The following is a 13,690-nucleotide window of genomic DNA, read 5'->3' as shown; positions in this document are numbered from 1 at the left end:
GGATCGGCTTCTCAGGATTGTGACGGATCTCGTGTCACTCCTTTCTACTCAGGGGGAGACTTTGGATTTTCAGGTTCAGGCTAAATGTAAGATAGATGAGCTAAAGAAAATCAGAGACGATCTTGACAAGGACAAGGATCCCAACGCAGCGAAGCAGGGGGAGCAGTCAAGGAGCGCACGTACTCCTAAAGCTGCAACCTCAGCTCAAGTTGAGGGGGAGTCCTCGGGTGCAGCTGCAGGGGGAGATAAAGGTTCTGTGGATGCTGATACAGGTGCCCTATCTGATTCTGAATTGGATCCTGCTGCTGATTTGGTTTTAGGAGCTGGTGAAGTGGTTGAGGAACTGGTTGAAGACTGGCGAACTGATGATGAACTGGCTGGTAAGTTCAATTTCATTGAGACTGCGCAAGGGAAAAGGATCGAGTACGAGTCCCTACCGGTTAACAGTGATGTTATTAGAGGCTTTGTGTTTGGTAGTGAAATGCCTGAAGAAATCTTTAATCCTATTCGAATTCCCGAGGAAGTTAGTTTGGCAGCTCATAAATGGTTTAAAAACCTTCCCGATGAAACTCAAAGGAAGAGGTATATAAACACAAAAGGTGAGTATTCGGGTCAGATTCGAAGTTGGGATTTTGATGAGCAACACTGCTTGGTAATGATCAAAAGGACCGATGGGGTACCGTATTTCAAGCCAAGGTCCAAGTTCCTTCAGACTCTTCCAGCTCGTGATCTCCATCACATTGCTCAGCTGGATCTCAACAACCATACGAATGTTGCTAGCATCAGAGGATTAATTCCTCATCTCGTTGCTGAGAGTCGAGAAAGTAAATGGAAGATGTTCAAGCCAGCAGTTGGTCGAGGAGTTAAGTACTTAAATAAGTTTATTGGGAAGGAAGAATGGAAGATGGTCTATCCTCCAGCGAGATGCCTCCATAAAATTCCTATGCGCAAGTTTGATCTTGATAAATTTGACAACATAGGTTATTGGTATCTTAATGGCAAGACTGGGGAAGCGGTGATTACCGAGAAGATAGTGACTGTTGAGATTGCAAAAATTCTGGATCCGATTTGGCTTGTCAACCTAAGGGAAGCACATCTGAAGAAGCTTCGACGCCTGCCTCTGAAATACCTTGAAGAAGATCGTGTGCTAGCTGATCAGTTCATCAAGGTAGTTCAATTCTGTGCGAAGAATAAGGTATGGGCAGGAAGCAAGTACTCGAAGAAAGGATGAAGATCTCAAAGATCAATGAAGACCATGTACTGATCAAGGGGGAGTTTGTTAATTCACTTTGGGTGATAAGTGCATGCCTTCTATTTTGTAGGGTCTTTATTGGATATGTATTGAAACTTAGGCCAAGTTTTAACCTTGGACATTTTGTCCAAGTTCTAGGCTAGACTTTTGTCAGAGTTTTTGTTTAGGACAAAAGTCAGGGTTTTGTGTAGTTTGTTTTGTCCGGGCTTCTAGTTTGTCTTTGAAGTCCAGGGTTTGCCTTGTATATATACCTTTATGTGGAATAGACAAGGTGGCGATTCTGTGTGAAATTCCGTGCACCTTTCTAACCCTAATGATTGTGTGTGCTTTGTCTGGCGGCTACTGTGTGTGTGTGACGTCATTCATCTTCCTCATCAAGAATACTCAGTGTATTCTTGATTTCTCTCACAAATCTTTGCATTCTAGTGTTTCATCTACAGTGGTTGATCATCAGGTGGATTCCGCACACATGTTGGTTGCATTAACTGAGTGAGATCTTGGATTAGGAGGCCTTACACCTATTTTACTTTTACTACGAACAAGTTCCACATTAAGACCAATGTTATGAGTCTGAAATAAAATATTTTTAGTGTATGTTGAATTGAACCATGGGATGTGCCTCAATGAACTAAAGGGTACATAACCCACCCTTTTGTAGTTATGTGGTTCCCTACAATCTTTATCTGGTTCCCTACAATCTTTATCAAACTTCTCAGATTGATCCGTGGACATCTCCTGCTTAATAACTATGATATACTTCTGGTAACAATAACGAGTACATAATGATAATAAAAATCCACCAAAGTCAGTGTACCAATTGTGTGGAAGGTGCAATATGACAAATTTCATAAAAATGCTTGATGGTTCCACATAAGGTCTTACGACACTCATAAAGCGATCTTTAATTGCATTTCCATGCCACGTTTACATTCCAGTTATGATGGTCTCTATTATTATATGTTAAAAAAAGATTGAAATTCAAAAACAAGATAAAGAGTTATACCTCAAGCATAGAAAGTAGTACCCTGTTATTCACTCCCTCCCAAAGTGAGACTTTCCACAACCATTTATAATTTGATAAATCTTCCACACTTTCAAGCGAGTCACAACAATTTGCATAGAGAATAGCTATGCTTGATGGGAGGTCCGGCAATTCTACAAGGTTCACACACTTGGACAATTTGAGGAGCTTGAGACACGACATCTGAGAGAGGCCTGAAGGTAATCTTGAAAACTTATTACGACTTAGGTATAGAAGTTGTAGGTTTAATAACTCAAAAATATTAGATGGGATGTCTCCATCTCCCAAATTGCACCCGCTAAGATCCAGCTTCATTAAAGAACGTGGAAATTGAGGTAGCTTCCGGCTCATCATCGGCCGGCCATGATGAAAAGATTGTAAACCCAAACAACCATGGAGATTCAGGTCTTTCAAACTTTTTAAGAGAAGAAAGCTGCCCTCTATCCTTTTCAGTTTTTGACAACCATATAAAATAAAAGAAACAAGGTTCGTACAAAATCGTCCAACTGACGTTGGGATTATTTCTATATCAGTCAAACTCAAATCAAGGGTTACCAAGCTATCCATGTTCGACTTGATATCCGGAAACTGTTGAAGTTGTATGCAATAACTGAGATCAAGAGTCTCCAATTTCTTCATCTCTTTGATGGGTGGAAACCTTTTAAGTTTTTTACAATATCCCATGTCCACGTAAACAAGCCTTTTGTGATATCCAATTGATGGATCAATCTCTTTTAAACTATAACAACGTGATAAAATCAATCTCTCAAGACATGGAAGGCCATCAAAATCTGGTGTCTTGATTAGGTTTCCAGAGTCCCCAAGATTAAGAATTTTTAAATTTGGTAGATGGTGTTCTAAGACAAGTAGCAAAAGTCAAATAAATGAGTAAGTATACAACAATTTCCTTTCACATTGGCATACTTCTTGCCCATGGATCATGATTTATTCACAAATTTAAACTAGCATATGATATAACATCTTTATATCTTATAATAACAACCTCATGCATAGTAAATTCCACTTTGCTTAAAACATATCATATCATTTTTACATCATATCATCTAAAACTGGAAGCAGCCTCTCTATTCCTACGCGGTAGAGGTAAGGCTGTCTACATCTACCCTCCCCAGACCCTAACTTAGCTTTGCTATTGGTGGGATGTATTGAGTATGATGATGATCATCATCTAAAACTCTCATCAATCTTCGCCCAAAAATCTAGGGGTCAGAATAGTATATTATAGACAATTGGTTATATTAAATATATTTACTTATCATCAAAAGTTTATATAAAGCATTTGGCATGCGTATAATGTCGACTATAAAGGAAATCGAAACTAAGTTAATTTGTCCCTAATCTATAGAGAAAGTATGATATGTTCATTTTGTGATTCATTTCACAGTTTTATTGCATTGATTTGTGAAACAACAATACTCATCTACCTTATACCCATGCCAGAGTTCTTTTTGTTGACTCCCCATCAACTCTAGATAACCAAGCTCTTTTGGCTTAAAATTTGATGGGAATGAAGATGCTGGATAGTCATACAAACGAATCCACCGAAGTTTCTTCATGCTTGAAACAACATCAGATAGACCCGGATGATCAATAGTCCTATGGAAATTAGCTAATACTTCAGTTTCCTGTGGTAATTAACCAAATTGTGTCAGTAGCGTTATACACAAGTGTCACGTGACGAAGATATATATGAAATATTTAATTGTAAAGTTAATTCAACCATTGGCGGTGCATCTGCCCCCATATCATAGAGGTATGCTATGTCTTCCTCCTTCCAAATCCTGCTATGCTTTTCCGGACTTTTAGAGTGTTCCCCTCTAACAATGTAGTGAGCCATTTCTTCTATCAAGTCATGCATCTCAAATCTTCCATATGAATCAACTTTTATGAGAGACTTTTGAACCAACATCTGATCGAAGGATGATGTTTCGACCAGTCAGTCTGATCCTTCGACCTGCAGCCTGTGTTTTGGTATAAATACCAACACTTTGTCATTTGCAACATAAGAGTGAGAGCACAAGTGTGTGCTAGAGAGAGAATGGAGGTCTGGGACCTCACCGGGAGAAATCACCACTTGGTTTCTCCCCGGATGTATACTTCTTTGGTATTAGTTCGGTTGTCATGTAACCGGGCCGACTTGTAATGTTTACTACCGGATTAATACAAAGTTTGTTATGTTTATCCTCTCTTATCTCTTCCATCTATGAACATAAACAGAAAATCACGGTTTCGGTCCCGAAACCTGGACCTACAATTGGTATCAGAGCCATGGTGCCCGATTTAGTAAAACTAACCGTTTACTAAGTCACATGTGCTCTAGATCTGTGATTTTTGTGGGTTTTTGTTCAAGATGTAAAAAAAAAAAAGGTGAAAATGAGAAAAACCCAGATCTGGACCCGGATATCCAGATCTGTGCTAAACCGGGTGTTGGGTTTTATGTTTTTCTCCTAAATCTTCAAGTTTCCATCATCAAAAACTGTATACAAAGTGTTTTCGGTCAGATCTGCAGATGAACAGTCCTCCGTGTTCTTGATGTTCTTGACAGCTTCAAATTTCGAAAGATGCTGTTTGTCCTCGAAAGATTGAACAGTTTTTCGAAGGATGAAACAAAATTCAAAATTCAAATTTTCATGCTTCGAAATGTGCGAAAGTTGGTCACCTACCACATCAACTTTTCTGACACCTGTCGTACTTTCTGTCCTTGTGTCAGGACCATCGAAGGATAACTTTCGACCTCGAAAGATCATCCTTCGATCAAGGAGATTCGAAAGATGAACAGGTGTGCTCGAAAGATCATCAGTTCTTCGAAGGATCAAAAAGACTTCGAAGGATCAATTCTGAAGTGTACGAAGGATCAGCCATGTCCAACTTCGAAAGGTGTTCGAAAGATCTGTGACATGTGCTCGAAAGATGCTCGAAAGATATGTGACATGTGCTCGAAAGACTTCGAAAGATCATCTTTCGAAGCTGTCTTGGTGTTTATCTTTCGTTTGATGCAGGTGTTTCGAAGGATCCAGATGTTATGGAATTTTATGAACTCAGACAGTGTGTTGGGGTTAATCATTTAATTCACTTGGAGTCGGGTCGGGTGTTCGCAAGCATTATTCATACCGGGCTTCAAAGTTTCAACATCAAAATTCGTACGGGATTTGGGAACACGCGGGGTGATGCAGCATGATGAACACAAGAGATGATGAAGACTTGATGTTTGAAAATGTGGGGTAGTCACGGTTACCGATGCAATGACAAATATGGTAACGCGACTATTATGGGCCAAACACAACAGTTCCGCTTGGTGGAGGGAATTGGTGAATATTTGACGACAGTTTCTTTGAAGTGGAAAGAATCTGTTAAGGTTTAGAGATTTTGCCAAAGAAATGGGGGGATAAAAATTTTTTTTCATTTGTTGAATTTCTTCGGTAAAATTCTAAACGCAATCTCAGGTGGTAGAGTTTATGATCTTCTGGTGATTCAAACGGTTCAGCGTGGAATGTTTTGCACAGACACTTGAAGATCAAGACTTGATGCAGTTGTTTAAGAATGGAACCTTTATCATATGCCGGTTGGAGTTTTGGAAGATCAGCGGAAGATCGGTCAATTGATCCTTTTGAGGAAATTGCACAACACTCAACACGGATACGCGTACTTTGAGGGGGAAATCTTATACAATGAGCATCAGGATACTACTTACCTGGATCATCGGTCAAGGGGGAATTCGTCAACACAGAGAAGATGATTACTTGACTGAAGATCGATGATTGCAGTTGCATTTTCAGCATTCGACAGCAACGGACAAGGGGGAATTTGTTGATGCAGATTTTGTGTCCGATGCTTGTCGAATAGATTAGTTTTATTTTATGCTGAATTTGTAATAGTTAGTGAAACGGTCAAGCGAACGTGTATAGACCCGCTCGTTTGAAGTGGTCAAACGAGAGGGTTGTTGGTTTGACTGTGTGTGTGTGTTGCTAGACAAAGTTGCTGTGTTGTTATTGGTGTCGAAGGATAAGGCATCGAAGGATTATGAATATCCTTCGATGAGCTCGAAAGATACCCATCGAAGGATGGACCTCGAAGGATATCGAAGGATATCATTCGAGGTATGTGAGTGTCTTTCGAAGACTGTCTGATCGAAGGATGATGTTTCGACCAGTCAGTCTGATCCTTCGACCTGCAGTGTTTGTTTTGGTATAAATACCAACACTTTGTCATTTGCAACATAAGAGTGAGAGCACAAGTGTGTGCTAGAGAGAGAATGGAGGTCTGAGACCTCACCGGGAGAAATCACCACTTGGTTTCTCCCCGGATGTATACTTCTTTGGTATTAGTTCGGTTGTCATGTAACCGGGCCGACTTGTAATGTTTACTACCGGATTAATACAAAGTTTGTTATGTTTATCCTCTCTTATCTCTTCCATCTTTGAACATTATCATGAAAATCACGGTTTCGGTCCCGAAACCTGGACCTACAATTGGTATCAGAGCCATGGTGCCCGATTTAGTAAAACTAACCGTTTACTAAGTCACATGTGCTCTAGATCTGTGATTTTTGTGGGTTTTTGTTCAAGATGTAAAAAAAAAAAGGTGAAAATGAGAAAAACCCAGATCTGGACCCGGATATCCAGATCTGTGCTAAACCGGGTGTTGGGTTTTATGTTTTTCTCCTAAATCTTCAAGTTTCCATCATCAAAAACTGTATACAAAGTGTTTTCGGTCAGATCTGCAGATGAACAGTCCTCCGTGTTCTTGATGTTCTTGACAGCTTCAAATTTCGAAAGATGCTGTTTGTCCTCGAAAGATTGAACAGTTTTTCGAAGGATGAAACAAAATTCAAAATTCAAATTTTCATGCTTCGAAATGTGCGAAAGTTGGTCACCTACCACATCAACTTTTCTGACACCTGTCGTACTTTCTGTCCTTGTGTCAGGACCATCGAAGGATAACTTTCGACCTCGAAAGATCATCCTTCGATCAAGGAGATTCGAAAGATGAACAGGTGTGCTCGAAAGATCATCAGTTCTTCGAAGGATCAAAAAGACTTCGAAGGATCAATTCTGAAGTGTACGAAGGATCAGCCATGTCCAACTTCGAAAGGTGTTCGAAAGATCTGTGACATGTGCTCGAAAGATGCTCGAAAGATATGTGACATGTGCTCGAAAGACTTCGAAAGATCATCTTTCGAAGCTGTCTTGGTGTTTATCTTTCGTTTGATGCAGGTGTTTCGAAGGATCCAGATGTTGTGGAATTTTATGAACTCAGACAGTGTGTTGGGGTTAATCATTTAATTCACTTGGAGTCGGGTCGGGTGTTCGCAAGCATTATTCATACCGGGCTTCAAAGTTTCAACATCAAAATTCGTACGGGATTTGGGAACACGCGGGGTGATGCAGCATGATGAACACAAGAGATGATGAAGACTTGATGTTTGAAAATGTGGGGTAGTCACGGTTACCGATGCAATGACAAATATGGTAACGCGACTATTATGGGCCAAACACAACAGTTCCGCTTGGTGGAGGGAATTGGTGAATATTTGACGACAGTTTCTTTGAAGTGGAAAGAATCTGTTAAGGTTTAGAGATTTTGCCAAAGAAATGGGGGGATAAAAATTTTTTTTCATTTGTTGAATTTCTTCGGTAAAATTCTAAACGCAATCTCAGGTGGTAGAGTTTATGATCTTCTGGTGATTCAAACGGTTCAGCGTGGAATGTTTTGCACAGACACTTGAAGATCAAGACTTGATGCAGTTGTTTAAGAATGGAACCTTTATCATATGCCGGTTGGAGTTTTGGAAGATCAGCGGAAGATCGGTCAATTGATCCTTTTGAGGAAATTGCACAACACTCAACACGGATACGCGTACTTTGAGGGGGAAATCTTATACAATGAGCATCAGGATGCTACTTACCTGGATCATCGGTCAAGGGGGAATTTGTCTACACAGAGAAGATGAATACTTGGCTGAAGATTGATTGCAATTGCATTTTCAGCATTCGACAGCAACGGACAAGGGGGAATTTGTTGATGCAGATTTTGTGTCCGATGCTTGTCGAATAGATTAGTTATTATTTTATGCTGAATTTGTAATAGTTAGTGAAACGGTCAAACGAACGTGTATAGACCCGCTCGTTTGAAGTGGTCAAACGAGAGGGTTGTTGGTTTGACTGTGTGTGTGTGTTGCTAGACAAAGTTGCTGTGTTGTTATTGGTGTCGAAGGATAAGGCATCGAAGGATTATGAATATCCTTCGATGAGCTCGAAAGATACCCATCGAAGGATGGACCTCGAAGGATATCGAAGGATATCATTCGAGGTATGTGAGTATCTTTCGAAGACTGTCTGATCGAAGGATGATGTTTCGACCAGTCAGTCTGATCCTTCGACCTGCAGCCTGTGTTTTGGTATAAATACCAACACTTTGTCATTTGCAACATAAGAGTGAGAGCACAAGTGTGTGCTAGAGAGAGAATGGAGGTCTGAGACCTCACCGGGAGAAATCACCACTTGGTTTCTCCCCGGATGTATACTTCTTTGGTATTAGTTCGGTTGTCATGTAACCGGGCCGACTTGTAATGTTTACTACCGGATTAATACAAAGTTTGTTATGTTTATCCTCTCTTATCTCTTCCATCTATGAACATAAACAGAAAATCACGGTTTCGGTCCCGAAACCTGGACCTACAAACACCTTCACCCCTATACGAGGGTGTAAATTACAAGCATCAAGCACCATCATTGCCTTGTCTACCGGCTCACTCCTAAAAAACAAGCAATATCTAAGAATAATTTTTGATGGTCGGGTTCAAGTCCATCATAACTTATTTTGAGTCTTTCGATGACTTTAACATTTGGGATGCATTTTAACTTGGTCAATGCACTCTTCCACTCATCCTTGTTTTTGTCATATAGAAAAGAACCTAGAATTTCAAGTGCTAGTGGGAGCCCACTAGCATAAGAAACTACATCTTTTGAAAGCATCTCGTAATCTTCTATAAGTTTATCTTTCCCATATGCATGTTTGTTGAAGAGCTCCATAGCCTCGTCATGTGATAACAAACTCACTTCATATATCGTGTCTGCATGGCGGGTTAGCAAATGCTTATCCCTGGTTGTGATTATTATCCTGCTCCCCTCACCAAACCAAGCATGCGATCTGAATAACGCCTCTAGTTGCTTGAGGTCATGAACATCGTCAAGAACAACTAATACGCTTTTATTACGTAACCTTCTTTTATTAATGCTTCTTCCTTCTATCTCACTCCCTACCTTCACATCTGCTTTCAAAAATAAGTGAGATAATTTTTTCTTGTCGCTTTTCCAAACCATGCTTGTTTGACTCCTCACGGAAGAAGGCAGTGTGTTGGCCCTGGATCTTCACAACTGATATTGATTACAAGAAACAAGAACAAGAATACAATTGAAAAAACTAACCAGGACTTCTATATATCTGAATGATTGTATGTGTACAGAGATTTTCAAAAACAATTGAAAACTACAAGCCTATTTATATTACTTGAATAGATGCGAGTGAAAGACATGTCTCTTCGCGAAACATCGCGTCTTCTTGATCTTGTGATGGTGGCGACGATTGGAATAGCGTCCCATGGGATGTGTCGCTCCATCAATTTTGTAGGTTATAATCTTTGCTTTTGCCGCGTCTAGTCCTCGCACTTGTATACTATTCTATTTACAATATAAACTATCTATTAACTATTTACCGAACAAACTTCGAACTTAAGGATGTGTAGGGATTATAACTTCATTCACCCCCCTAATCACGAACATCCTTGAGTTGTTGTAGATCTTGAAGTACGAACAGTTTTATCTTCTCAAATCTCTCGGTATTTAACACTTCACATGTATCTTCTTATTCACAAACCTTGCTCCTCACGAACATTGCTTCACACAAACATTTTGCTTCACACTTGTCTTGACCGCACTTGATTTGTATCACACGAACCTTTTCTTATGTAGTTGTCTCAACACGAACTCCAACGGTCTTATTGACTTGCCCACTATCATACCACATGACTTGCATCCATCTTGCATAGATTTTGGATAATCTAACTCACTTAGATTTCTCTTGCGGCTGTATCACACAATAATCCTTCTTCTGACCCAGTCACATACGCGGGTCTTCTCCTTGATTTATCTTCTTCACGGTTGTCTCTCACAACGGGTTCTTCATCATTGATTGCTTCCCTCACGGATTCTTCGCTTTGATCCGATCCACTCACTGGACTGTTTTGTTATACCTTTCACAGGTTATCTCCGCATCACACGGTTCTTCCCCTTGATCATATCACACGACCAAGTTTCACGTTTCTATTTCTCTTCAGCGTCAAGGCAGATCAGAAGTGTCGGTTCATCATCATCTTCTTCTATTTCGACCAATAGTGTCTCACTTTCTTTGGTTTCAATAGATCTCAAAACCCACGATTACCCGAATCGTGTAACAATCAAACAAACAAACAATCTAATTCGCACTAAACCCCGGAATCAAACAAACCTTAGATTCCTAACCAACCCTTCGGTTCAACCGATTACCCTAGAACCGAAATCAAAAATTCTGAATTGAACTTGCGAATTGAAAAACAAAATTGAAACCTGATTGCGAATTCCCTGCGATGCCTTGCGATTCCCACGCCTAGAGCCTGATGCTCTGATACCAATTTGTTGGCCCGACACGGATCTTGATCTCTAGAACGTGATAAACAAACTTGTATAACTTGAATAATAATCGAAATACAATCCGAATGTATGTATATGTACAACTGATTTCGAATGAGTGTTGATGTACAAATGAAATCTATTGACCCCTATTTATAGTTTTCAACGGGTGCGACTAATAGACGTCTCTTCGTGAATAGACGTGTCCCTTGAATATGTGGATGAGATTGATTGTGAAGGGGTACGTTGATTTGTAGCCACAAACTTGAACCGGTGCCACCCTTTCCTTTTTTCCTTTGGCCGATCGGTTTGTGGTGTAGGAGAGACACACCCCTTCGATTTTAGGAGGGTAGTTACAATGTTTCCTTTTGACAACTTCAGACCTTGTACTTTGTAACCGCCATCTAAATAACTATTAACTATATACACAATAACCCTTGTACTTAAGGATGTGTAGAGATTAAGGATTTCACAGTGAGCTTCAAATCGGTGAGAGATTTCCGCATAAGCAGCAGATGCGAGAGTAGTCTTACCACCACCCCCTACTCCCCATATTCCAATAATGTGTACACCACCTGGCTCGATTTTCAACTTTGATTTCAGATCTTGTAAGCGTGTCTCTATTCCAATGAGGTCTTTATTGACGTTTGTACTTAGTGTAGGCAACCTACAAGAAATTGTACCAACAATTTCTTTGATACATTTTGCTTCATGACTGCACGATGGATAATAGAAATAATTAGAATTTAGAACATGCTCCCCAGTGGCGGGTATACCTTAGAACAAGGGGTGGCGGGGACTACCCCTTGACGCTCCATCGGTAGTGTATTTTTTTTTTAAAAATTTGACGTTTTTTTTTTCGATTTTGCTGCTCCTATAGATAGTTTTTATGAAACGTTGCCTCGATAATTATTTTCTAGATCTGCCACTAATGCTCCCGCTCCCTTAATGAAGTGAGGGTCTCGTTAATTCAGGAAGTACCAGTAACCACTACCAGCTTCAGTCTTTCAATGTTTATATTTATAAAACAGCTCCCAATCATGCAAGTTTTTATATTTTTATAAACTTGGCTCCGTAAATTAAACACTTTTTAACACTTCCTTTTGAGTCTTATAAACTACTTAACGCTTTAAATCTACTTAAAAATGCTAAAACTATATTATTACCATAGTAGCTATTTTTTTCGTAAACCTAACTTATTTGACCCTTTTTATTGTTATTTATCAAATTTTGTCCATTTGACTTGTCAACTGTGAAAACAAAACTTAAATCGACTCATTGTAAAATGCAGATATCTCAAGCAAAAAAAAAAATGTAAAAAAAAGAGAGAAGATTACCTGTTTTGAAAGTCATTGATGACCCATCCAGAAAGTTTGCTTGCCTTTTCTAGAGCTTGTCTCCATGATTCAACTTTGAGCTTATTATTCCGCACAGAATGTTTGTCAAATGCTTCTCCATATTTCCTCTTAAGTTTCCTCACATCAGAGGGATCAACGTGATAAAATATGGGCTCAACGATTTGCCCTCTCGTGTCCATGCACTCCATAATATGTGCAAGCTCAGTCAAGCACCAAGATGAATCCGCATAGTTTTTAGAGAATACAATAACGGCGATCCGTGATTCTTGGATAGCCTTCAAGAGTGCTGGAGCGATTGACTCAACCCGAGCAAGTGTTTGGTCATCCTTGTTACAAGAAAAAACCCTTATAGGGACGACACTTATAGGGACAACAAAAGTCCTCTCTATAGATCACCCTATAGAGACGACATGTCGATCACCCTATAGAGACGACATATCGTCTCTATAGGGTTTTTGTGCCTTTTAAGATAGGCTAACTTATAGAGACCACATATCCTCTCTATAAGGTGAAAATATTTTTTTTTCTTTTGCTTTTTTTTTGGTTGAACTGGAAACTTTAAAAAACATTTTAACTTATAGAGACGACATGTTGTCTCTGTAACTTTAAATATTTTTCTTTTAATTTAATTTTATTAATGATCAACATGTATGAAAATTAAAATAAAACTCAAAAATAAAATTTAACTTATAGAGACAACAAGTCGTCTCAAAAAAGTTTGACTAGTCAAAAAATTATTTAAATTTAGGAGGCAAAATTTCCATCCATACTAAATGTGTTGTGGAAAAAAAGTCTAACCTATAGAAAGGACATATCGTCTCTATAGGGGAACATAATTTTGTTTTGTTTTTTTAGTTTTGGTTAATAAATAATTTATTCTTGTTTTTTAACTAAAAAATACATATTTAACCCTATAGAGACGACATGTTATCTCTAAAAGGTTTGAAATAAAAAATTTAAAAAATAAATAAACTAACCTATAGAAAGGACATATCATCTCTAAAATGTTTGAAATAAAAATTTTAAAAAATAAATAAACCAACCTATAGAAAGGACATATCGTCTCTATAGTGAAACATAAATTTGTTTTGGTTTTTAATTTTGGTTAACAAATAATTAAAATATAAAAACGGTTATTCGCATATAGAGATGACATGTCGTCCCTATAAATCCAATTAAGTTTATTAATTTATTCTTGTTTTTAACTAAAAATATATATCTAAATCTATAGAGACGACATGTCGTCTCTAAAACGTTTGAAATAAAAATTATAAAAATAAATAAACTAACCTATAGAAAGGACATATTGCCTCTAAAATGTTTGAAATAATAAATTAAAAAAATAAATAAACTAATCTATAGAAAGGACATA

At 38.7% G+C, this 13,690-nt stretch overlaps 1 protein-coding gene and 1 pseudogene across 1 annotated transcript; both read right to left on the bottom strand.

The window, feature by feature from the left end:
• Window positions 1–1,702: 1,702 nt before the first annotated feature.
• On the bottom strand, window positions 1,703–4,203 carry LOC110869411 (TMV resistance protein N-like). Its single transcript, XM_022118668.2, has 5 exons — window positions 4,015–4,203; window positions 3,726–3,919; window positions 2,256–3,012; window positions 1,901–2,011; window positions 1,703–1,822 (listed from the first exon to the last, which is right to left on the bottom strand). The coding sequence occupies exons 1-5, from the start codon at window positions 4,201–4,203 to the stop codon at window positions 1,703–1,705; spliced, it is 1,371 nt and encodes a 456-aa protein (XP_021974360.2).
• A 4,776-nt stretch (window positions 4,204–8,979) lies between these two features.
• Window positions 8,980–13,690, bottom strand: part of LOC118481147 — a 63,010-nt pseudogene continuing 58,299 nt past the window's right edge.

Source organism: Helianthus annuus, chromosome 8 (assembly GCF_002127325.2).
Source record: "Helianthus annuus cultivar XRQ/B chromosome 8, HanXRQr2.0-SUNRISE, whole genome shotgun sequence".
Classification (NCBI taxonomy): domain Eukaryota; kingdom Viridiplantae; phylum Streptophyta; class Magnoliopsida; order Asterales; family Asteraceae; genus Helianthus; species Helianthus annuus.
The sequence above is the reverse complement of the archived record's forward strand: the minus strand, read 5'-3'. Positions and strand labels throughout refer to the sequence as shown.